This window comes from Chamaea fasciata, unplaced genomic scaffold, assembly GCF_029207755.1.
Source record: "Chamaea fasciata isolate MVZ Bird 193981 ecotype frontalis unplaced genomic scaffold, bChaFas1.0.hap1 SCAF_6, whole genome shotgun sequence".
In the NCBI taxonomy this organism is placed as follows: Eukaryota; Metazoa; Chordata; class Aves; order Passeriformes; family Sylviidae; genus Chamaea; species Chamaea fasciata.
Genome location: NW_027094091.1, coordinates 1,970,797 through 1,995,934, shown reverse-complemented (window position 1 = coordinate 1,995,934; position 25,138 = coordinate 1,970,797). Strand labels below are relative to the sequence as shown.

The window sequence follows — 25,138 nt, the reverse complement described above, 5'->3', positions numbered from 1 at the left end:
GTGACCAGAGCCAAAAGCAATGGTGAGTTCTGAAAATGAGAGAATCACAGAATCATTAAGGCTGGAAAAGCCCTCTGAGATCATCAAGGGCAGCTGTTAACCCAGCACTGCCACGGCCACCAGTGTCCCCAGGTGGTGACCAAGGACAACAGGAACAGTGTTCCAACACTGGAACCTTGGCAAGGAATGCCAGGGTAATACTAAGGACAAAAATATGATTGTTTTCACTTAAGTGCATGCACATAAAATCACATTCATTTGGAAGTTTTATCAGTCGTGCCCAGGCACTCAGTGCTATTACAGCACTATTTGGTTTGAAAAATATTTCTTTGACAAGCTGTGGTCCATAAATTTTTCCCTGCGTGAGCTCATGGGCCGTTTGCGGTTTGTTTTGTTGGTTCTATTCTGTTTCTGAGATTTTTATCTCCCAGAAAAGGCTTTAACACTAAGCTTTAGCTGGCAAGGAACTGGTTCTTTACCATATCTGCTTTGGCACTTTACATATCAGAGCTGCACAGTTCACTGCCTACCCAAAACCTTCCCCAAAGTCCCTCATTTTAAAGGATACATGGATGATAATCCATTTTGTCACCAAAAAAATTCACAAATTGAGTCCCATTGTAAAAATAACCAGCTGGAAGTGGATCCAAGTGGCGTTTCACCTGCAATAGGAAAGAATTTAAATTAAACACATGTAAGGACAGCCCTTACAAACTCGTATAGATAAAAGAAAATGGAAGGGCCATTACAGCAACTAAAGATGGCCAACTTTACACTTTCTCCTACTTTTCAGAGTGAATTTGGAGCCCTGAAATCAGATTTATATCTCCAACCCCTCCTGGACAGCTCCAGTTGTGCTCCAAGTACCTCCAAAAGTGCTACAATAATTTAGTGCTCAGCACACTTGCAGTGGCAGGTGCCCTGTCACCCAGATGGATATTTAAGGGAAATCAGCCAAAATAAGGGGTTGTAAATAAATTATTGCTTTTACTCACGTGAATGTTTTTGATTTCCTGAAGGGTTAACATTCCTCTGGTTTTCAGGGCTTTCCTCTGAGGTTTCTGTATGAAGAATGAGATTCCAGTTATGTGACTACAGAGTGACAATGTGCTATCGCAGCTTAGTTAGTTAAAAAATAAATTTAGAACAAAAAAACCAAACAAAAAACCAACCCAAACCGCCAAAGAGAAGCATGTATTTCAAAAATTCATTTCTAAAATTATTCAGTTCTATGAAGGCACACACAACTATGTTCTGAAAACAAAAGTAAAAATTCACTGATCTTACAGAAAACACTCAGAAATTAAAAATTCTCCAAGTATTTTAAACAAGACAATTTAAACAGAGCTTTACTGTAAGAAAGCTGGCACAGGAACAGAAGAGCAACTTAGTTTTGAGTCTGAGAAATTCTGTAATCCCTTTCTTTCCTGCAGCATGTGGTAACTCTTAGAGCTATCTGAAATCCTCAATTAGCCACGACTGTACAAAAAGTGTTTATAGTCTTGAATTGCTCAAAGAGGAAACACTTCACACTTGAGATAAGCATTTAAGTTCCAAGTTTTCATAAAATTTAAGTAGTATTCCACAAAGAGCTTTGTTACATGGCAAAATATTTGTCTCCATATATTACCCCTGTGATAAGTACAGAGCATGAGATAATTAACATAAAAAATGGATTTATTCCCTGAATTGACACAGAGGAACAGGAGAGGAGAACCTGAGCATCTCAGAAACCTCAGAAATCTTAGAAAAATCTCAGAAAACTGCTCCAGCCACAGTCTGCAGGAAACACTTTCCCTTCATACACAAATTTTAGGAGGGAGACATTGTGCAAATTCTAATCCACAAAGAAGTAACATGGGAGTATTTTTAACTTACAAATGTCCCAAAAAGTTCCACTGGCACAGCCTGGCCAGAGGAGCTGTGGCTGCCCCATCCCTGAAGTGTCCAAGGCCAGGTTGGACAGAGTTAGGAACAATGTGGGATAGTAGAAGGTGTCCCTACCCATGGCAGGGGGGTGGAACTGGATGGGATTTAAGGTCCCTTCCAACCCAAACCATTCCAGGATTCTATGGATCTGTGATTCCATCAATCAGCTGTGGCAGGCCCTGTGTGCAAACTGTGCCTTCTGAGCTTCCTACAACAGCCACACTCCCTGTTCCCTACTCTTCATTACATGGATACATCAGCCATGCAGAAATACACTTGACTAATTAAGGATGACAAAATGAACAGGACTCCACCCTCCATTTCAGTGGATTACTTCCAAGGAGGTTTAATTTAGTGAATCAAAACAAATTTTCAGCTTTGCCAGCGTTCAGGTACTTGAAGAAGGTATATTTCACAGCACATTTCAGCCCTTGGCAATCACAGCTCAGCTAAATCATCCAGTGTTTATCCTGGACATAATCCATTTGCTCAAGCATTCAAGAGCAAATCAATCCATGAATAAGCTGTAGCAAGCACTAAAACAATACAGAGATTACAACACACATTTGTAAACTCTTAGTCCCCTTCCTGAAATCCATTTGCACCCTAGAATGTCAATACCTTGGCAGAAGAAAAAAAAAAAGAGATTAATTAAGAAATCCAAACGTTTCATGGAGACACTCGGATTTTTCCTTTGGTTCTTAAGAAATGCCAAGCACTGAACAAAAGGAAACCTGTCCACAAACCTGTTTTGCAGTTTCTCTGAGCCAATCTTTGATATCCTCTTCCTTCAGGGAGCAGCCAATGAACACAAGGAAATATTCCTGTTGACTGCTGCAGTCTCTGGAATCATTTCTGGAATCAGGAGGAGTCGGCCCCTCTGGAACAGGCACCAGGCTTAGGGAGTTTGCTGCTGTGTTGTGACAGACTTCAATGACTTTATCAGCATCTAACAAGGAGAAGACAGAAGGAAGGGTCTGATAATTGCTCATCTAATCTACCATCAACACTAGTGCAGACAGAATCCAGGACAGGCTCTTTTAAATACCCATAACACGCAGTGTGATCACAACACCTCAGGAGTAATCTGCCCTTACCTGAAAACTTCACTTTGCCCATGATGTGATAAATGTTTCCAGAAAAGGGACTTGGCTTGAGCAACGACTTAATTGCTGTTTGAAACAGAAGACAAACAGATTATCTCAACTCATTTTTCCTCTCCTTGGTGGAGCTTCCGGTAAAACCTGCAACTGATTTCTAATCCACATCCCAGTGGTTCCAAAGGAAAAGCTGCCATGTGCCTTGGAGTCCCACTATGTAACATCTATTTTCTCATTCTTTGCCATGGAGTTTGGGAAATAAGCTGTGTTTGGCACAAGGAACTCACACAGTGTGCGTGGGAGGCAAAATCCTCCTCTTTAACACTCCCTGGCTAAGGAGAGAAGGAGCGGATTGATAATGTATCTACTCTAGAGCTGAGCCTGTTTTCTAATAGCTACAAAGAATCATTTGGCATAAAAAGTAGAAGCTGGTGGTAACTAATAAAACTGTATTTCAACACTACTAAATACAATGAAACATAAAATAAAAAGCAAACATAAGAAGTTTTCTCAGAGCTAGAAACCAAAAATTCAATTAGATTTTCATCTGAACAAAAATCATGGGACAATTTTCCAGAGCAGACGCTAAGGAACAGAATTTACTGTACTTTTAGGAAGGAAAGCTGAGCTTTCAATTAGAAAATAACTTCAGCAGTGATTAAATAACTGCATTACATCAGTGCCTTCCTTCCCCTCTATCCCTCAGCATCCCAAAACTTGGATTTCAATCAAGTCAGGCAAAGTTCATTGGTACCTTTGCACTTGGTCACAAATCGTGTTTTCTCCAGAGGGCGACTGAACCACACACAGATCTGAACCATGGGAGGGAACACGGGCCCAGCCCCGTACTTGCCCTCGTACCTGGAGACAAAAACAAAACACCTTCAACAGACAGAAATCACAGGAGCTTCTGCTTCTCATCTGGCACAGAACAGCTGTTCTTTCACCACCGATGAGCCTTGCTCAGAGGAAGGAAAACATACAGCTTTCTGCTCCGTGAAAATGTGCCACCAACAGCATTAGGTTGGTTAAAGTACTCAGGACTCCTTTTCATAGAGTCATGAAATGATTTGGGTTGGAAAGGACTTTAAAAATCACCTCATTCCCAGCCCTGCCATGGGCAGGAACACCTTCCACTACCCCAGGCTGCTCCAAGCCCCATCCAACCTGGCCTTGGACACTTCCAGGGATCCAGGGGCAGCCACAGCTTCTCTGGGCACCCTGTGCCAGGGCCTGCCCACCCTCACAGGAAAGAATTTTCTGTATCATCTAATCTAAATCTCCCTTCTTTTAGCTTAAAACCCTTCTCCCTTATCCTGTCACCATCTACCCACATAAAAACTCATTCTACTCCTTTTTCATGAGCCCTCTTTAGGTACTGCAAGGCTGCAGTAAGGTCTCCCTGGGTGCTTTTGATGCTCTTCCTGTTGCTCTTTCTCTCTCTTCCACACTACACAGATCCAATTTTTGCATACTGTCATCAAACAGATTAACAGCTCTCCAAAAGTTTGAAATACTTTCTTTTCCTGCTCTCTCTCTTTGGCTCCATGCAATCCACAAGCAGCTCTGATGATATTAATTCAATATCCTCATCCCGAGCCTTGTGCTGGTTCACTCCAGTAGCTTCACTTGGCTACTGGCATCCAATTCAGAACCAAATTTATTAATAAAGACATACAGAAGACAGCAAGGTATGATAAATAAACGATGTTTCCAGCACAGAGCCAGGAGTTATGATGGCTGACAGCTGCAGATTTCTGCCAAAAAGGTGCAGCACAGATAACTGCAACAAGATGTGTGAAGAGCCCTGAGCCAGGAGAAATCTCCCTCGGTGTTCAGTGGAAAGTTTGGTGCCACGTGGGTTTGTGCCTCAGCTGTGCCAAGGCTGTCACTGAGGTTCCTGGGTTTTGTGAGTAATTGTTCTGCTAATGGCCAGACTGACAGAGCAAGTTCATTCCAGTAATGCTGAATAGCTGTCAGGATGAAATTACTCCAGTCATTATTGACCTCACCCATCCCAATCCTTCTCAGTTTATTCCCACAGGGTTCTTGCCTATTCTTCTGGAAAGCAACAGTAATCTTGCCATTGATTTAAATGGTGTCCAGAAAGGAGCTTCCCCCCCCATAAAAGGGCAGCAATCTTGTATCCACCAAGAATAATCATCAGCTCTCTTAAAAATGATTTACACAGCTGCTGCCTGTTCCAAATGAGTAGTCTTGGAAAAAAAAATATAAATGAAGTTAGTGAAACGTTTTAATCTTCAAGTTAATTAGAAAAATAGTTTTAATACTTCTCAGTCTAGATACTTGCCAGCCAGGGTACATTAAATATCGAGCTCTCATCATCTGAGGATTTGAAAAACTGCTTTCTGAGAGAATTAATTCAATATCCTCGTTCCTGTAAAGAGATAAAAATGAAGATTTTAATTTTCTAAGTTAAATAAAATGGCCGCTATCTACTCACATAAAACATAATGTGCTAGTGACAGTAAAATTAAGAGCACTTTTCCTTTAGTATGGCAGTAACAGCAGCATAAATCACGCTCTGCAAACAAAACACATTTCCTAATCCCTGTATTTATAAGTCCATAAATGTAAAGGGAAAATCCCTTTTGCACGAGAAGCAATTAAGAAAAAATCCGCATTTCCTTCCTATAAATCATCAAAGTCAAAACAAGAGAACAGAAGTTTCTAAGTGCTGGTGGCCCGTGTGCCAAAAGCCATAAATCCTGATTAAGGTTACCTCGTTACAATTCCATTTTCTGCCAGGATGAAGGAAACTCCAGGATTTGCTGCTCGGATCAGGCTCTGCAGCTGCACGAGGAGCGGGTGCCTCTGCTCTGTGGCATGACTTGTGAACACCACGTTACTCACCAGTCCTGTGGAAGGAAACCAGGGGATCATTTACACAGCTCAGGGATGTAAACAGTGACTAATAAACCATTCAGTGATATTCCAACCATTCTTCTCTTATTTTCCTTCCCTCTCACTACATTCTTTCATTGGAGACAAAAAGAAAATCCACTACAACAAAAAAACCAAGCAGAGAATCTTTCATCTCTAACAGAATCCATTTAGACTCAATCCACAGAATCAATTAATTCAAATAACAAAACCATGTAAGAATCAATTTGAGCAGGCATAGTTTAAAAAAAAAAAAACACTAAGGTGTAAAGTCTCTTGGTGAACTCAATGTGCAGTAAGAGACTAAACAGCTAAAAAACAGTATTTTGGACACTCAGTTGCCCCTTCCAAAAACAAGAGAAGGATTTAGGGTTATTTGTTGTCTTTAAAGACTCCAAAAGGGTATTCAGGCAGCAAGACTGAACCCATGAGGCATCAAAAAGATAACAAAAAACCATCCACTTAATTTCAGTTATAGGATCCCTGCTTTGCAATTACAGATTATTTGAGTTTCAGCCCAGTTCCTCTAAGAAACTGCAGTGTCAACACTTGGTGACTCCCTAGGATGTCTGTATTGTCCTGAATGTGTGAGGCATGAAGAGGAAATGGAAAGGAAACGGCCTCAAGTTGTGCCAGGGGAGGTTTAGATGAGATATTAGGAAATATTTCTTCATGGCAAGGGTTGTAAAGCCCTGGCACAGCTGCCCAGGGCAGTGGTGGAGTTCCCATCCCTGGAAGTGTTCAAAGAACACGTGGATGCGGCTCTTGACACGGTAAAATGGGGAACTGGGCAGTGGGGCTGGGCTGATGATTGAATTTGATGATCTTAGAAGTCTTTTCCAAGCTAAACAATTCTGTAATTTTACCATTAATGTTATTTCTTTGCTCAAGATGTGCAGCCCTGTTCTGACACTTTCCTGTGACTACAAGTGGAGTGGAAGGAAGAACAGAACATCTCCAACACCCACGAACAACTGAGTCAGGATTCATTTCCTCTACCTCCAACTATTTAAAGCGAAGATGGAACAACTGATCACACCTGATCTGCTGCCTGAAGTAACTCCTGGTCTTTACACAAGTCTTAAATCACATCAATCCATGCAAAGGCTGCTTTACACACAAATTCCTGCACCAAGTATTTCTGGGTCACTTCCATTGCACCACACACTCCCAGTCACTGCTCTTTGCATCACTGACCCTTCCAAGCCAGAACTTTATTAACAGCACAAATCTCCATCACTGTATTTCTCTTTTCTTTTAACTTTGCACAGAAGTTTCCATTCCAATTTCAGGAACATCCATGTCTTCTCCAATACATACTTGCTCTTGGAGGAAAGGGGGAAAGGGGGAAAGGGAAGGAGAACAGCAAGCACACCCTTTGAAATTTAAGCCTCAAACAGGCTTGAAATTATATCAAGCTTGGGGATATTAATCATGAAATTAGGATAAAAACATGAGTAAGATAACCATGCTACGAGTAAGATAATAATTCCACCCCTGGAATATTCCAGCCCAGGTTGGATGGGAGCAGGCTGGGATAGTGGAAGGTGTCCCTGCCCACGGCAGGGGTTTGGAATGAGATGAGCTTTGAAGTCCCTTCCACCCCAAACCATTCTGGGATTCCTGAATCACCCACCACCACCTTGTGGCTGCGCTACAGACACCCCAAAGAGTCCCTGTGACAACTGGCAGCACCGTGCCTTGGAGAGGATCCATAATTGTCAAGGATTGAGCTGGAAAGGCTCTAAGTTTAAAAAAGAGATTCAGGGAAAATCAAATCTAGCAAATCACACACCTCTGCACCTCATCTCACCACCCTGATCCTTCTCCATCAATCTCTGCTCCCTGTCTGCCTGGCCCAGGGCACTCCCCGTCATTCCTGACTGGAAACTCCCACACAAGCCTGGAAGCAGGAGAAGCCTGCTCAGAGCCCAGGAACCTGGGAGCTCTGGCTCTGTTCACACCCAGCTGTAAATCCTGCAGGTGTTGGGATCACAGGCATCAGTTCATGACCCTGGACTGATGGACAGGGAGCATAATCCAACAGAAATACACCTTCCTGAGAACTGGAGGTGCCTCCACAGCTTCAGTAATGAACAAATTTAACCTTTTCTATTTAAACTGCCACTGCCATCTCTGTTTCTAAAAGATGCATTTTGAAGACCACCCAGTTTTGTTTAAATCTTTATTTATACACTCCTCTAAAGAAAAGAACCCTTGCAGCCTGGGGAATAGAGTGTTCAATGGAAGCAGGAAAGGAACAGGAGGGATGGATTAAAAATACATATGCTGTATGAAAATAATGGCTCCTCTTTGCTCCCAAACTTACAATGGGAATATTTAACAATGGTGACGTCTTAATTTGTGTTCTATATGAAATTGTTTCACAAGGGATGCCAGGGTGCCTTTGGACTAGGAAGATATCATCTTACAGCTTCTGTGCAAGAAAGAATGAAAGAAAGGAACGAAAGACACAAAAAGAAAGAGAGAGACAAAAGGGAATTACAGCACACAGATGGTAGTAGGATTTTTTGGAGAAGTTTAAGCAAGCATGCATGGGATACTCATGTTGGTCATTCTGCTCGAGGCTTTGTCAGTTCTTCCCAGTCCCCACCTGCCTCTGTGAGTCTTGGAGATCTCCAAACAAAAAGTTTAGAAAATGTCACATTGATATTGTGCTCAGGGCCCCCTGTGTTATAGAGAAAGGCAGCAAAAAACAAACCAAACTCACTCCCCAAATCTGGAACAGTTCCGAGGAGAAGTTACTAATCCAAAGTGTAATTAATTCCCACTTGCCTGTGGCTGCACTTGGCTTTTCTTACACTCACAATGTTATGTTTTCAGATCTGCACAATGCCCAGTAGAACACAGTCCTTGGAAGAGTCCAGGGCCAGGTTGGACAGGGCTTGGAGCACCCTGGGGTAGTGGAAGGTGTCCCTGCCCATGGTAGGGGGTGGCACTAAATGGTCTTTAAGGTCCCTTCCAACCCAAACCAGTTTGCGGTTCTATGAATTATGCAGATGTAAATTCTCTACTACACAAGTGCCGCAATTCTGCATCTGTCTGGAAAGTTAAAGTGTGCCGCATCTCACTTCAAAGCATACTTTTCCTCCTGAAACTTTTAAACAAGAATTGCCCCTATTTATATGAAACAATTTCTTTACACAAAGAAATTTGTGTAAAATTCGGATGTCACATTCTGTATCAGAAAACTGGATGACAGCACTTTGCAACATGCAGAAATTACTCCCTGCCACATGAACATTCCTCTAACCTCCAGTAATTGTAATTCTTGCAGTGTTTTGACTGTAAGAAAATTAGCTACTCTTGTCCTGGGCATTTTGCAGCTTCTCCTTCAACAATGACCAATTCTCACCCAATCCAGTCTGTACAAATGCACTTTAAGAAAAACAAAGCTTAGAGTATTTATTTATTTTTTCATAAAACAAAAAGGCATTTTTGCACTTTTAACTTCTCTGTAGTGACTGATAACTCTTTATATTCTTAACACTCTCCTTCTGTCTTCAAATTTACCAGTGGCTGTACACACGATAGTTTCCCAATTCGGAGCACCAACATTCTTCTCCAAATAAAATACTGATTTATATAACAGCACCAACTTTCTGTCCAGCTTGTTCACAACTTTATTCTTTTGGGTTCTTTTCACAAATGAAAAAGAATTGGCACAACTCTGGCAGCCAAGCAGAGCCATTAGAGTTTAAGCAGCCACAAGAAGAGCACAGCATCCTACTATGATTCTCCTACAACTGCATTTAAATATGGAAACAAAATAAATCCAACCTGGCCTTTAACACCTGCAGGGATAGAGCAGGGATTTGAGGGCAGGTGAGGAAGGATCATATCCCATTTATGCCAACTACCTGTTCGAATCCCCAAGCCCGACAAGGAGGACAATTGAGCCAATGATTCATTTCAGGATATAAAACTGAACACACAGGGTAAGGACCAGCCCTGCCGCTTTGTCTGCTGCAATGTGTGATGAGCCCTGCAAGAACCCTCCAGGCCACACCAAGAGGAGGATTTGGGGAGCAAGATCACCCCTCATTTTTCTCTTTCTAACAGAGCAGAAATGAAAGGAAAGCTCCATTTCCCCACACATCCCCAAAGGAGGCTGGAACTCCAATGCACTTCGCTCCCAGCTACAACAGTTCAAGTTTAATTCATGGTCTTAAGAAACCCATCCTGCAGATGAGGATTTCAAAATGGATCAGGATGCTTTCAGAATGCTCCAGAATTCTTTCATTTCCTGCCTATGATTTGAGAGTGTAGACAGATTGTCTGTTCTTAACTCCAAGAGTTTATCATGACCCTTTGGCTATGTGTATCAACAGCACAAAATAATAAATACAGATATTTATTTGGCCACATGGCTCAGTTATTGTTCCGTAGAGCTCAAAGTCAGCAGAAGTGACACATACCTTGTGAACACTGGTCCAAGAACTTGGGAAAAAGAAGCCTAAAAAACCAAAAAGTTCACATATCAAGAACAGATATTATCATTTAAGTAAAACATTTACATTCACTTGGACACTGACAGAGTCTCACGAACCAAACCATTTTCATGCTTCCTTTCCTCAATCCAAATAATTGCAACATCCTCACAGGTTATGTCTTTTAGGACTTTTCCCCCAGAAATCAGTTTTGTAGATGGTTTTAATTCTCCAACAGATTTAAGAGCTAATTCCCACCATGCAATTTACTCTGTATTCTAAGGAGTCAGAAGTGCTTCAATGTTTTTTTTTTTTAATTCTTGTTTAAACAATAGGAATTTAAAGTTTGCCCTAAAGAATTGTGCCTTTCAAAGAGTGGGAACTCTTCATAGAGAGACTGGATGTACAGAATGCCCATTTCTGCTGTTGTGTCAGACAAGTGACAATTACTTTCAGGAGCTTTACCATGGACACAAAACCTCAAGAGAGGATTTTACCTGTTCCCTTCAACTCCCTCTCCCCTGCCATGGTCTGCTAATTCAGAACAGGGAAAAGCTTCATCCCATGCTCCTGGAAGAGCTGGATCTCTACAGTGCTGAACTCTGAGGCAGGAAAGGGGTTTGATTTTTTCTCAGTGCAAGTTCCAAGCCAGACATGAAATCCACTCTGTTCCATTCTCACAGTGAAATCACCAAAGCTTCCCAACTGCAAGGTTTGCCATTGGCACTGTGTGGCTACTTGGTAAATTCTTATCAGAACAAACTCCAAAGCAAAACAAAAATAATCTACAGCACGGGCTGAGCCTCTTCCTTCAATTGCTTCTGCATTTCAGGAGACAAACAGTGTTAAAGGACTGCAGGCTGCTGCTGCTATAACACTACACCATGACTAGTAACACGTTAGTGAGTTAAAAATAAAACAGAAATGGAACTCGTCTTTCCTATAATTATGGAAAGAACAAGTTTAAACAGCACTCCAGCATCAATTCACCAATATTTTATGTAGTCTTTAATATTTATTTGGTATCTTTGTCACGGAGACAAGAAGCAGCAGCAAGGTAAGGTCTATTTATTGACTACTGCAAAGCACAAGCAGCACGCTGGTTAGTGTTTAAGAACAGCCAGGAAATGTGAGGAATGCATTTTTAGAAACTGCTTGGGCAGTTCACCTCTAAGCTGTGAGGCACAGTTTGATCACAAACAGAAGCGGTGCTACCAACTCCAAAAACTCTAACTGCTGGAACTTACTTTTATCAAATCAGCTGCAAGGCATAATTAAAAAATTGGAGTGTTACAATTTTACAGATAGGTCTGAGAAATGATTTCCATGTTTGCTGCAGTCTGGAGCACACACATTTACTATGAAACCAAACTATTTCAAAAGGTCAGTGACTTGGCTCTGCGACCATTTCCTCCCCACCCTGGCTCTGCAGTAACCCAGGATATCAGATTTTAACACTTGCAATGCTTTGGCTTCCGTGCTTTGTCATTCTCTTCCCCATTTAAAGGATTGTTTCCCTTAAATTCCATATTTTAAACCTGCAAAGTCTTTTTGAACATCCAAAAGTAGTGGCAGAATCGATAACCCAAACTGAGATGCACGTCTCCGTTTTTAGTCTGACTTACAAAAAGATTGCAAAATATAGAATTATTCAGAAGACAAGTGACTGCCCAAATGTTACAAAGCCCTTAACCAGAGGATTTGTATTTAAACAATCTTTGTTTATTCTTCTAGGAGCTGAACTTTCGTTGATATTCTATATAATTATATATCCAGTGGAAACCAAGTGCCATCCTGATAAACCAAACAGCACTTCCAAGTTTCTCCAAGATGGATTATTAAGCAGTTTTATGGGACTTAAGTCCGTTCAGTGACTTTTAACCATCACAAATCACTAATTACTATAAAAGTGATACCAAAAATAGACATATCTATTCTTAAACTTGTAAAAATATTTCAAAGCACACCTGTGTTCCATGTAGCAGCTCAGAGGCTCCACACAGGTGTTGACTGCTCCAATGATGAAGGAAGATTTCACATCTGGGTCAGGGTGAGTCTGCAGAGCTTGCACAACGTCAATAACATCAGTGTACCTGCAAGAAACCAAAATGAAAAATGGGCTCAGAAAACCAGAACGACACAGTTCCCCAGCCAGGAAGAAATCGATCGCCAAGAGGAAAATTGGATTTCTAAAAGAGTTACCAAAAGAGACGGAAAGCAGCTCAGAACCTGCCAAATCCAGACAAATTAAGCAAATCCAGGCAAATCAAGCTGATCAGAAGTTACAATAAAAATAAATTATTAACAACTCCAAAGACAAACAGTGTAAACTTTGCACTGAACAACTGTAAAGTCCAGCTTGCAGGAAGCACAAAAAGCACAATATAACACAAACATTTTATGCCTAATGCCAAGCAAATTAAGCACAATTTGAGTAAAAAAAAAAAAAAAAAAGGAATAAAATATCAGCATCTCTCACTTATCAGGATCCCAATGTTTCTATCATTAATGCATCCATCTGTTATCAGGACTTCAACCACTGTTGTATTTTATCTCTGTATGACATCAGGGTTCAGGTGAATCTAGTTTTAATTTCAGGTATTTATTTCTCAGCCAGTTACAAACTTTTCTCTACTGTCAGTTATCAGCTGGATGAGATATTTAGAGAACTCCAGCTACTCCAAAGCTGTCTATACCAACATCCAACTATTCAGAAAGAATGGAAAACTTCCAATCATCTGTTCCTGAAGCCAGTGCTGCTACCAGAGTATCAGTTATTTTGCCCATCCCTGGACTTTACACCATCCCTACTAATGACACAAAAAAATAAATCAATCTGGCCTCAACATGGAAAAAATTATAGCTTTTAACACTATGAGAATGGACCATAACGAAATGTTGAGTTCCATTTGTATAACCTCAGTGAAAAGGATAAACTGGAAATCATTCCAGCCAGGTCAGAGTAGCGCCTCCCTCACACTGCTTTATGTCACCTCCTAATGACTCAGAGGATGATCCTGGTTCCCAAATGCTACATTGGAGATGGAAATGTCAGAGGTGGCTCAGTCTTCACCTTTATCCCACAAGGAAAAAGGCATTTATCCAAAACACATTACTAAGTCTTCCTCTGCTATCTATTGAGCAATAGGAGATTTTTGACAGTCTGATTTCTGCTGCCAGTTCTGGAGTCAGAATCACAGAATAGTTGGGGTTGGAAAGGACCTTTAAAGGTCATCTTAGGCCCTTGCTATGGGCAGGGACACATTGCACTAGCCCAGGTGGCTCCAAGCCCTGTCCAACCTGGCCTTGGACACTTCCAGGGATCCAGGGGCAGCCACAGCTTCTCTGGGCACACTGTGCCAGGGCCTCACCACCCTCACAGGGATGAATTCCTTCCCAATACCCCATCCATCCCCGCCTTTTGGCAGTGGGAAGCCATTCCCTGTGTCTTGTCACTCCATCCCTTGTCCCCAGTCCCTCTCCAGCTCTCCTGGAGCCCCTTTAGGCACTGGAAGGGGCTCTGAGCTCTCCCTGGAGTTTTCCCTTCTTCAGGGGAACATTCCCAGCTCTCCCAGCCTGGCTCCAGAGCAGAGGGGCTCCAGCCCTCGGAGTAGCTCTGTGGCCTCCTCCGGACTGGCTCAGCAGCTCCACATTCTTCTGATGTTGGACCCCAGAGCTGGAGGGGTCTCATCTGAGGCAGGGCACAGGTGCAGAATCCTCCCTTTCCAGCTGCCCACACTGAGGGATCAGCCCAGCACAGGGGGGTTTCTGAGCTCGAGTGCACGCCGCTTCCAGAACACTGAAATAAAGGCTATGGACACCTTTTTCCCAAAGCAACAACAAAATCAACAGGGACTGAAAAGCTGAGTAAACCAAAATTCCCTTAATCTACACAACAGTTCCAAGAGTTTCAAGGCTTTACCCTTGCAGCACCACCAGGAGCCTCCTGCTCTTCCCAGCGTGGGCAGCCTGACGGACGCCGAGGTTCTGCTGGGCCTCCAGGACCCCGGCCAGGAACCGCTGGAAGTGGGAGGCACTGAAACACTCGGGGCTATCCATGGTCTGTCGATACACAATCCACCTGAAGCACAGACAAATGAGGAAAGGAGTTCACGTGCTGTGACACAACAGCTCTGCTTTCTTCCTCTTTTGAACCAACAGACCAAAATGAAGTTTGACAAGCCCAAAGATTCCACATCGCTCATCACCTCATCGTGATCTCGTTCCACGTGGGAAAGGGGAATTTATTTGGCTTTCTACCATTTCCATCATTTCTATCATTTTCCATGTTCTTTATATGACTGCCAAAGGTTTGTGGGTGCTTTTTGTTGTTTTTCAATAAAACAAATGTTCACCAGCTTTTTCAAAGCTGTACATCGTATGAGTAATTCTGATCGCTGGCAGTGATGCAGTAAACAAAAATTTGACAAATCCAATTCGAGACTCTGGGTATGAAAATATTTCACTGCAAAAATAGAAAGTAACAATGACATTTGCAGGAAAACATGAGGAGACGTGTTATTACACAACCTTCAAAAGTCACCTTATGTGTTTGCCCTATAACAGAACCACAAAACTGCTCTGAATCAACTTGATAAAATCAAGACATTGAGTTAAAAGTAAAAACACAGTGCAGAACATGGCTAAGATTAAATGCTAAGGTGTTGGGCTGTAAGATTTAAAGGGATAAGATTTTTTGTATTCCAGAAGCTCTATCAACACAGAGAATGGCAAATTCCTACAGCAGATTTATCTTATTGCCATCCAACAGATGTCCTGAATGTACCTCAAATCAGGCTAAATTAAAAACAGTGCTGTAAGGACTGTTAATACAGTCTTATCCCCCTCCCCCCAAAAAAATCATTTTAGAATCACTACAAATCAATAAATGGAAACTCTTCACCACATGGAATAGGCAACAAAATAAAAAATCTCCTGCGCTGTTTTTCTGTCTAAATGTGTAAATTCAAGGGCAAATCTACCTGGCAGTCTGAAATTAGGTTTAAAAAAAACACCAAATGAAACAGCGATAATTTTTTTTTTTCCCTTCATGCCAAGCTGGTTCTTTTGATGACCAGTGTAAGCAGAGATGCACCAACCTCCCATGCTCCTTGGTAAAAGTGACAAGGAAAGAACACAGGTCGCTGGAACGGCATCCTGGCAGCCCAGTGATGATGGTGATGACCACCTGCAACACAGGAACAGGGGACAAGGGAAGTCTAAACACAAAAAAACCACAGAAGCACTGCTGCAGACACCAAAAAGGCTGTTTTCCATGATTCATATAGGCTTTTCTTTCTTTCTAAAGAAATCCACAGTTAAACCAACCTAAAGATCAGACTTAAAAACATTCCTAAGGGTTTATTAATTGTCAGAATGGTCTCTGAACCAGACTCTAGCAATATTCCAAGGAAAGACTATATTCCTGATGCTTTGGCTTTGTTTCCAGCAGATTTCAAAAGCTGGGAAGCTCCAAGGCAATATTTTCTCTGAAAAAGCTATTTAAAGCACGCTTTAAGTCGGACAATTGTTATTGCCCCTATAGAGAAAGGAGTGTTGTACAGATAATATCAGCAAATGTTAAATATCATGTGCTACCTCTATGCTATTTAAAGGACTTTTATGTTCCAGAGAACAATTCAGCTACATTATTCAGCAATTCATAAAAACAAGCTGCTGCTTTAGGGCAAAGTCTCTCTGGACTTCAGAGAAAACACTTCACTTAAAGATCAACACCTCATTTTCTGCCTCTATTTCATCAGTTTCAACCAGACTTTCTGGTTGAAAGGCCATCTGCATTTCCAAAAGATTGTTTAAATGGAAAAGAATTAGGTATATAACCAGGAAAACAAGGCAAAAAAACTGGTGGTAGTGAAGTAGGAGGCAAAGCAAAACTGAATATTATTAGTGTTTTATTACACTACAAGAGAACTACTGACAGAATATTCCAAATATTCTATATGAGGGCTAGGAATTATTGCGGAGTTGTTTCCTTACCTTATCACCTTCTGCTTTGCTGTCAGAAATGGTTTCTGACTGTTGGAGAAGGATGGGAAGATGTGCTCTCATCACTGGCTTAGTACTGACGCTGCTGACTGTGAAGTGCTGCACAAACCTTCCAAAAATAAAAGGTTTACTTCCTTACAACTGACAGCAAAAGATTTCATCCATACAAACAGCTGGGAAATTACTAAAACAAGAGTATTAAAAGGTCAAGCTAGAGAGGAAATAATTCATCTCAGAATAAAAACATCCTAGTGTAAAGACAGAATTATTTAAGAAACATTTTTAGATGGCTATCACATCTACCAAAATATTTTTGTATCATTTCTGACAGAGTGAATCCCTTGAAGACAGAAGTAATTTCTCACCTCTCCAGTTCTGGAATGGCAGCAGACAGTTTCAGCTCCCTGCCTCTTTCCCCAGAAGAAAAAGACAAGGCGTTAAAGAGCTTCTGAACACTGGAATGCCTAAAAGAAGGAAATTACTCTATCAGTTAAAGAAGAAATCTAAAAATTTCTCTTCTTTAAACCACATGGCTACACACTAAATGGTACCAACAAAAATAAGGTGAGTGTTGCACCAAGAATGCAACAATTCTTTTTAACTATTATCAAAATTTAATTTTTAACAAAGCAAAAAAATAACAGGATTTTTCTGATTGCAGCTTCTGTGTAACTGCACAGCACTGATAGGAACTTACAGCCTCTTTTGTTCCTCAGACAGGAATTCTTCCTGGACAACCCTTAAAGATAATCCTGAGTTTGTCTGGTTTTGCCATGAAGAGAAAACCTGGAATAAACCAAATCTATGCATGAGCATCATTATTTTCCCAAAGCTGCTTTGAATTTGTTCAAGAATTGGTTTTGCTCACCTAAAAAAATAGACACATTTTCACAAGCCATTAAACATTGCACAATAAAGGTTTTGCTGCAAGAGAAGCTGTGGCTGCCCCATCCCTGGAAATGTCCAAGTGTTGGATGGGGCTTGGAGAAACCAGGGATAGTGGAAGGTTCCTGGACGGAATGAGATGTCCCTTCCAACCCAAACTATCAAAGAATTCAAATCAAAAGAACCAAACAGATTTCGCAACCTTTTCTTTGGCTAGACTGAAAGTGCTTTAGGAATTCACTGAAAAAGCCTCGTTTTCCCTGATAAAAATGTAGGTGTTTATAGCCCAAGTGCTCTAGAGCAGGAACTGAATTAATACAAGTCTCTTTGAAGCACTGCTGTAATTTTCACAAGGTGAGACTGCAGCAATCATTACTCGAAATTTAAGAAAAACTCTGTTCCCTCCCAAAAGAAAAGGAAACCCTTCGTTCCTCTAGGGAATGTTTTTGGCTCACATCCAATTGCTCCAGCCAAGACACATTAATCTGAATGGCACTGGGAACCTAGAAATCAGATTCAGATGAATCACAAAGTCTTGTCAGGGTTTGGAATTTCCCTTCTTTTCAGAAGTAAATGCAACAGCCATTGTCGATTTTCACAATAACTGTCTGCAAGACAAAACAACTGGCGAGGGGACATGACTGCTTTCCATTAAAAACTCAGCATCCCAAACACAAGGGTAGGAGATAAAAAACATCAAAATAAAATATACTTTTGATATTAACAAAGGCAATATTGCTCATGCGGAAGGATCCACAGAACTGAAGAAACAACCACTTCAAAACACAGAAGGGACTCAAAGAAATGCCCGGGAGGGATGGAAAAAAGGAATGGTCAAGGGAAAATTGTGTTCTGTAAGTGTCAAAGGGTTGGGGGTAAAGTGAAAACACAGGTCAGGCTAAAGTGGAAATATATCAGGCCCTGTTATATAACTTAACGAAAATGAAAGAAATCAACACATCCCAAAGCCTAAACAATTTCTTCTCCTGTACCCTTCAGAGTGAGGATGGGAAAGGCATCACCTTATCCTCCTCACAGGGTCTGCACAGCAGATTTCAGCTCTGTGGGCTCAACATCTCCGTTTTTAACAAACTCAGATTTGGCTGACAGGGCAGTTGCAATTCCCCATTTCCAGAAGGTTTGGAATAATCAAAGCATAGGTGCAGTGAGTGAGGTATCAAGGAAGAGAATTGAGAAGAGTAGAAGCAGCACCTACATTTTAGTGGATCTTTGTAACCTGTGAGGCACACAGACTTTTAGAAAGAATTTTGGAGCAAATCAATAGAACACGTGAAGGTAAATACTGACAAAACACAATAATACATTTTCATGGTTTACAGAGTCAGGTACAGTCAATCTGATGAAGAGTTTTGTCATGAGAGAACACTCTGAAGACAAAAGATTTGTTTTATCTGCTTGAGCAAAGCAACTGGTGTTGTGCCAGATGAGAAACTTAAACTGCCCAAACTGAACCTCAGTGTGGAACTGTTCAGCAAAAAAAATTAACTCAGAGGAGAACAGGAATAAATAGCCCTGAGAAAAAGCAGCAGAGGAAACAAACACCCTCATCTCAGATATTACACACAGTTTGGATATCTACAACCAAAAACCAGATCAAAAGAAAAGCATTACAACTATCAGAAGAAAAAAGAACTTTTTATAGGCATAGATTAAAAAGGATCTGGTTTTGTTTTATTAGGCCGAATGAAGCAGAAAGAATAGGTCTGAGATTTGTGAGTATCTTGAGGATGTGTTCTGGTAGAGAGAAGAAAAATAAAACAGATATAAAAGCAGAATTAATAAAATAGGCTGAAAATTCAAATACAAACAAACAACAGATTGCCAACCATTCACAGAGTGGAACAGTGGGAGGAATTTAAACACTTAAGATAAAAGGAGGAGACATTTTATAGTACCATTAATACGACCAGAGGGGACTACTCACTGAGCTAGGTGGTCTTTTCCAACCCAGTGTGATGAGCACATCCTAAAACCCGTGTGAAGTCCTAAAATCTCCAGGCTCATTTCCTCAAAAGCACTATTGTTATAAAGCTGGGTTTATTAAAAGCCTCTGCAGCACAATGCACGAAGCCAATCTACTTAGGGAATAATACAATGCCATATGGGAGACTTAAAAAACTTTAACTCCACTTCCCCAAGGATCACGATCCAAATGTGTCTGACCACAAAAACACACAATGGACCCTCTGCCACTCCATACAATCCCTGCAGCAAATTAAGACACCAGAGCTACATTGAAATGCAGCTCAGAAAAGGAGTTTTTAGGGCCCTCACTGCCTTCAGAAGGCAAAGTGAAAGCACATGGGGAGCATTAGACTGAACAAGCAGCACCATCACTGGAAATTCATACAGAAATTCAAGTTTCTCACACATCTTACACACGCAGAGCAATTAGGTGGCTTCTTCCCCCCCCCCCCCAACCAAAGTTTTTTCACTTTACCTGTGAATAAAAAGCTTTATAAATCTTTCTTTTGGGGAAAAGTGCAATCATCAGAAAGTTGTTCTGGGTGTAGAATTCAATGGGGAGATGAGGAAGGAGGGAACTTTTGAAGTCTATAAAGAGAGCAGCAACAACACTGTTGGAATCCTGCAAAAGGAAGAAACAGGACAAGTTAAAATTAACATTTTCTACTTAGCGTGGCACGGGGATGGAGCAGAAGGGGTGGGGCACCCCTCAGTTTCTACTCTGCAGCTACTGGAGATATCACAAGCTTAAAATAAAGGAACTGAGTCTGATCAAAGCACTAAAATTCTGTGCTGAAAGCAAAGCTTGAATTTTAATATTTTCTCTTGTCCACACCAAAATCTAGACCCCCTCCTCTGCGACTGCTTCAAATAACAAACTCTTTGTCTACACCATGTGAAAAATGAGTTAAATGACACCTAAAAAGGCGACAAGGGAGGCTGAAGCCCTCAGGTTGTGTTGCCCTCAGAAGCAATGAACTCAGGTTCAATTTTTGTTCTAAGAAAACACTGACTTGTTTTTCTTGGGTTATTTTTTCGTTTGTTTTGGGGTTTTTTTTCCACAGAGTGGTGGGAGGTGCCCCATCCCTGGAAGTGCTCAAGGCCAGGTTGGACGGGGCTTGGAGCAACATGGGGAAGTGGAAGGTGTCCCTCCTGCCCATGGCAGGGGGTGGAATGGGATGGAATTTAAGGTTCCTTCCAACCTAAATCATTCCAAGACTCTAGAATTCAGGACAGGATTCTATACACAGATCTGCAAGATGCTGAAGTGTTTTATGTTCAAGCTCCAACTTGTAACTCGTTTGACATCAAAGTTTTAGAAAATCAGAACAATTCAGAAGCATGAAACATTTCTGGGAAATGGAAATTCAATTATGTAGGGTTCAAATCAGAATTTTAGTGGCATCCATTTCACTTTCAATAGAAATGGGCAAAGAACTCACTGTGCTCGTTGTTGAGAAAAAAAGCTCAAGTTGGGGAACTGTAACATAAGAACTGGTATCAACTCAGAGACATTTGCAAACAGAATCTCCCTGCTTTGCTGACTGAGGGATAAATTATAAAAATAATCCTCTTAAAGTCACTGAGGTTACTGAAGAACATACAAGAATATTCTCCTCAGAGAGAACAATTTCTTTTAAGAGAAACTGGCTTTAGGAACAGAATCCACAGATCCTAGATTCTGCAGGACGGCTTAGAGATTTCCTGAGAAGCGACTCCAAGGCCAACTCATCCACGCTGCTGTCAGCACGAGAAGCGTCCAACAAATCTGCTCCTGGAAAACATTTTGGGCTCCACAAATTGAAAAAAGCTGAAAAGCAGCAGCAGCAATAATCCCCACAGACATGAGCTTGAAAGGAGCCAGCTTCAAGTTTTACAAGATGTTAATGTCGTTGTGAAATCTAAATATTGCTGGGTAATATTTGTTCACTTGATGAACGGCCAGAATCTCCCCTGCCCTCCATGCACGAGCCCCAGGGATTTCAGGAGCTCAGGGGCAGCTCAGTTCCTCACAGCACAGGAGACTGCAGCATGTGCAGGAGCAGAAATTTTCACATTAAAAAGGATAGTATCTCACTGGCATCATGCTAAAGCTGCTAAAAAAAAATGCATTTTGCATCACTTCAAGGCTAGGTATCTTTTATTTTAATCAGAACATTAAATTCTCCTTTTTCTTTCCCATCCATCTTGCTGCAATAACTTTTGGAAAGAACAACTAACGATTCCCCAGCTCCTCCTGTCACTTCTTAACAGTTTAAAAACCCTCCACCCTCGTATTCTGCCAAGTCAGTAGAACAATAATACACTCCCTGTCAAGGCTTAGCTTCACACAAAAATCTGGCATCATTTCAAGAATGATGGCCAGGTCCCAGAAATAGCAACTTTTATGAAAGTGAGTGTCTTGACTCAAACAATCAAAGGAAGGTCAGTGCTAAAATAGCTTCTTAAACGACCAAGGGGCAATCAATATGATGTCCAAGAAAAGGCAGCTAAGGTAAAGCTCTCTGAGCTGCTGTGTTTTCATCTCAATTGAATCACACACTTTTATTGTATTTTCCTGGTTTCCTGTATTGTGTGATGAAATCACCCTGCACAATGCTGCAGGAGGCCACTGAACAAATGGGGAATACTGTACCTGAACAAAAGAGAAACTAAAGGAAACAGATTTTCTTTTCTCCCCCAGTGTTTAGGAAACAGTAACCAACACAAATATTCTCTTTTCCACCCTGAAGAAGTGATGGTTAACCCAGTGTCTCTGCCTCGAGGTGGACAGAGCTGAGTTGCCATCATTAATGGCTCTCAATTCCCACTGAGCCTTAACAGTGGCAGCTAAGTGAGAGATTCAAATATATTTTTTAATAAAAGGCAGCATTTCACCTTCCAAAACACCCTATGACTTCACTACACCTTGAACTCTTCTCTACCTATCCCTTCACACTGTGAGATATTTGATGAATGTCCTGTTCTGTAATTTTTCTTTTAATAAAAAGCAGTTTTCACGCAATTAACACCACATTGCTAACTGCAACACAAAATTAACTCCTCCTTACTCACTAATTTCAGTTAATCAGCACCAAAACTGCAGAGATTTGCACCAGTTATTACAGACACTTAAAACTGAAATCTAAACTTTGTACCAGCACCCAACAGAATCATCGTTAAAAGCTGATATACACTTTCTGAAAGAAAGAGACAAAATACTCACCCCATCATAGAGAGAAATGGAACTCATGTGGTTCTTGGAAATGGAAATGCTGCCGTGGTGGGGATCACAGAACAGAATTCCATCAGAAAAGAAATACAATTTGCCTAGAATTTGAAGGAAAAAGAATTGCATAAATCAACAAGAGGTATAAATCAACATTTCAGCTTCTCGGGACGACTGTCTCTTCTTCCTGAGGAAGAAATCTGTGTTCCTGCAGGATTCTGTTGTATTTAACAAGCTGTAAGTTTGGTTTGGGGTAATATTTGGGGAGCACAACCATTCAGCCTTTTACTAGATCTCGCTACCAAAGGCAGGAATCTTGATTACCACTGCATCTGACTTCATCTGACCCCACAGAACCACTTATCATAAATATTCTGAGGCACTTCTTTTAAATTAAAAGGAAAAAAATTCCATCCTGTCAAATTCCAAACTTCCACAAACACAAAACTGACAATACAGGAACTTAAGTAAAGATTGCATCCAAAACAATTGAAAATTTAAATGTAACAAAATGAACAGTGTAAAAACGTATAAGTGGAAAATTTAAACACTGCCTAAGTTTAATATAAACTTTAAAAAAATAACTTAAAACTTACCTTTTGAATTAAAATTTAACTTATTAAAATTTTCAGAGCAACCTGGGCTACTGGAAGGTGTCCCTGCCCATGGCAAGGAGTTGAAACTAAATGTTCCTTAAGGTCATTTCCAACCCAAACTATTCCATGAATTTTATGCACTTTTTGCAGCTCACAGCGCCAGACTACAGCCCTGCAACCTCAGCAGAGCCCAAATTTGAGCACAACAAACTGGGGAACAAAATCAGCTTTGCTGCTCCTTGACACCTAAAAAAATCTCTCACTCCTTGCAGTGTTTCATAATGGTCTTTAGGGCACCTACTTGTAACTCTCCAGCTAAAGAGTTAGTGAAACACTGAACTTCACAAACCTCAAAAAAAAAAAAAATCAAAAAAAGGAAAAAGTCAAGTGCTCCTTTGGGGCACACAGAGCCAGTTTTAACAAAGCCCCAAAAAAATCGAGCATTCTCCAGTTATTTACTGAGTGAACAAGTGCCCACAGCACTGCATTGCAAAAGAGCTGAGTATCACACTCTGCATTAACCTCTCCTCTTTGAAATCTGATCAATTAGAGCAAAAGCAGCTCCCTTATGTGAGGGTTGCTGTTCAATTGCCTTGCACATCATTATTTATTCTCACCACTCCAGGGCAAAGACAATAAAGCTGAAGGTTTTCTCCTCTAAAGACTTTCAGTACCAAGCACTTAATGTCAGATATTCACCACCTTCTGCTGCACATCAGCACTGTGACAGCAACACCTTCTCTTATATTTATTCTATAAATATATTTATATAAAATATAAATATAGAATATAAAAGTGTTATTATGCCTTAAAAAGTATCTATTAATTTAAGGTACAAGGAGGGAGAGAAATCTAACAGTCCTATCAAATTGTCTTCAGTCTTATTCCTGGGATATCCATGTTATTTAAGTTCTTGAAGGAAAAGGCACCGAAAGAGGAGGAATAATCCAAGATTGTTGCCAGGGATCTTGTGTCAAAAAGCTGTAACTGGATTGGATCTGAGAGGGACCAAGATCAGGCATTTTTCTGTACCACAGTGAGCACCCTGTGCTGACAAACTCTGAATTCCGGAGAGAAAATGACAATGGTAGAAAACTGGAACACGTCAGCTCCAGGAGGAGGCTTTGAGAGGAGTATTTCCCTTCTCCTCCTGAGCTGGGAGCCCACAGCACTTCTGCAATGGCCAGTCTTTCCAACCTCATGTTTACAAGAGACAGAAAAGGCAGAAAACATCTGGCACCTCATCTGTTAACGACAGGAAGAGCCAGTCTGTGCATATTCTGAACATGAGCTATAGGGAAAATCCAACTCCCACCTCCCAGGTCTGCAAAGCCTCAATGCCCAAAGCTCAGTAGAAATTCACCTTCCAGGACCAGGATTTTCAGGCAGAGGTTGGGGACAAAAGAACCAGACATGGAATTAAACATAAGAGATTTGTAAAGGCAAATTGAAAGCTTAAGATGATGGCACAGTTTGGCTCACCAGAGTGGGAATCCCAGAATCTCTCTCTAATGTTTAAAAACAAAACAAAAACCACCGAAACAAGAAAAAACAAGCAAAAAAAAACCCCACCACCTCAACTACATCTCACCTTCTGCAGGCATGGCCTGTGGATTGCTGGAACAGATATAAACTCCATCACCTCCAGTGAGTAAAGTGCCCAGGAAAGATTTGTCTTCCTAAACAGGACAAAACAAACAGCAACATCACAGACTGGATCAAGGACCAATCCAGGCAGGAACATTCTCTCCTGCTTTTGCTCTGAGAGAAAATATTTTATTTTCAAATAGCATCTGTCAAGAGTTTTAAAAGAGGAGTTTTATCCTGCATGGGTACAGAAGGACCAGGGAAAGAGAGCAAGGCAAGAAGCTAATTTTTAAAGCCTTCCCCCCATTTTGGTTTTGCCAGCAGCTATGAAGTTACAAGTTATTGTCACAACCACAAGGCTGAGCTTTTTGTTTTTAGTTTGTCAATCTACTGAGCTAAAAGTATATTACATGAAAATAAATCTATTTATAATGAACATTCCTGGGAACCACAAATTACACCACAAATGCGAAACTCATGTGATTT

At 41.0% G+C, this 25,138-nt stretch overlaps 1 protein-coding gene across 1 annotated transcript in view; it reads right to left on the bottom strand.

Moving 5' to 3' along the window:
- Positions 1-25,138, bottom strand: part of DNAAF9 (dynein axonemal assembly factor 9) — a 66,538-nt gene that overhangs the window by 7,020 nt on the left and 34,380 nt on the right. The window contains exons 20-36 of the mRNA XM_066185197.1: positions 24,657-24,744; positions 22,467-22,570; positions 19,737-19,883; positions 17,088-17,176; positions 16,756-16,854; positions 16,382-16,499; positions 15,484-15,572; positions 14,307-14,465; positions 12,352-12,477; positions 10,373-10,410; positions 5,773-5,908; positions 5,341-5,427; positions 3,784-3,890; positions 3,027-3,101; positions 2,676-2,878; positions 996-1,061; positions 569-662 (exon numbers count right to left, since the gene is read on the bottom strand). Coding sequence (XP_066041294.1) covers positions 569-662; positions 996-1,061; positions 2,676-2,878; positions 3,027-3,101; positions 3,784-3,890; positions 5,341-5,427; positions 5,773-5,908; positions 10,373-10,410; positions 12,352-12,477; positions 14,307-14,465; positions 15,484-15,572; positions 16,382-16,499; positions 16,756-16,854; positions 17,088-17,176; positions 19,737-19,883; positions 22,467-22,570; positions 24,657-24,744 — 1,825 coding nt within the window. The remainder of the gene's footprint in view (positions 1-568; positions 663-995; positions 1,062-2,675; positions 2,879-3,026; positions 3,102-3,783; positions 3,891-5,340; positions 5,428-5,772; positions 5,909-10,372; positions 10,411-12,351; positions 12,478-14,306; positions 14,466-15,483; positions 15,573-16,381; positions 16,500-16,755; positions 16,855-17,087; positions 17,177-19,736; positions 19,884-22,466; positions 22,571-24,656; positions 24,745-25,138) is intronic.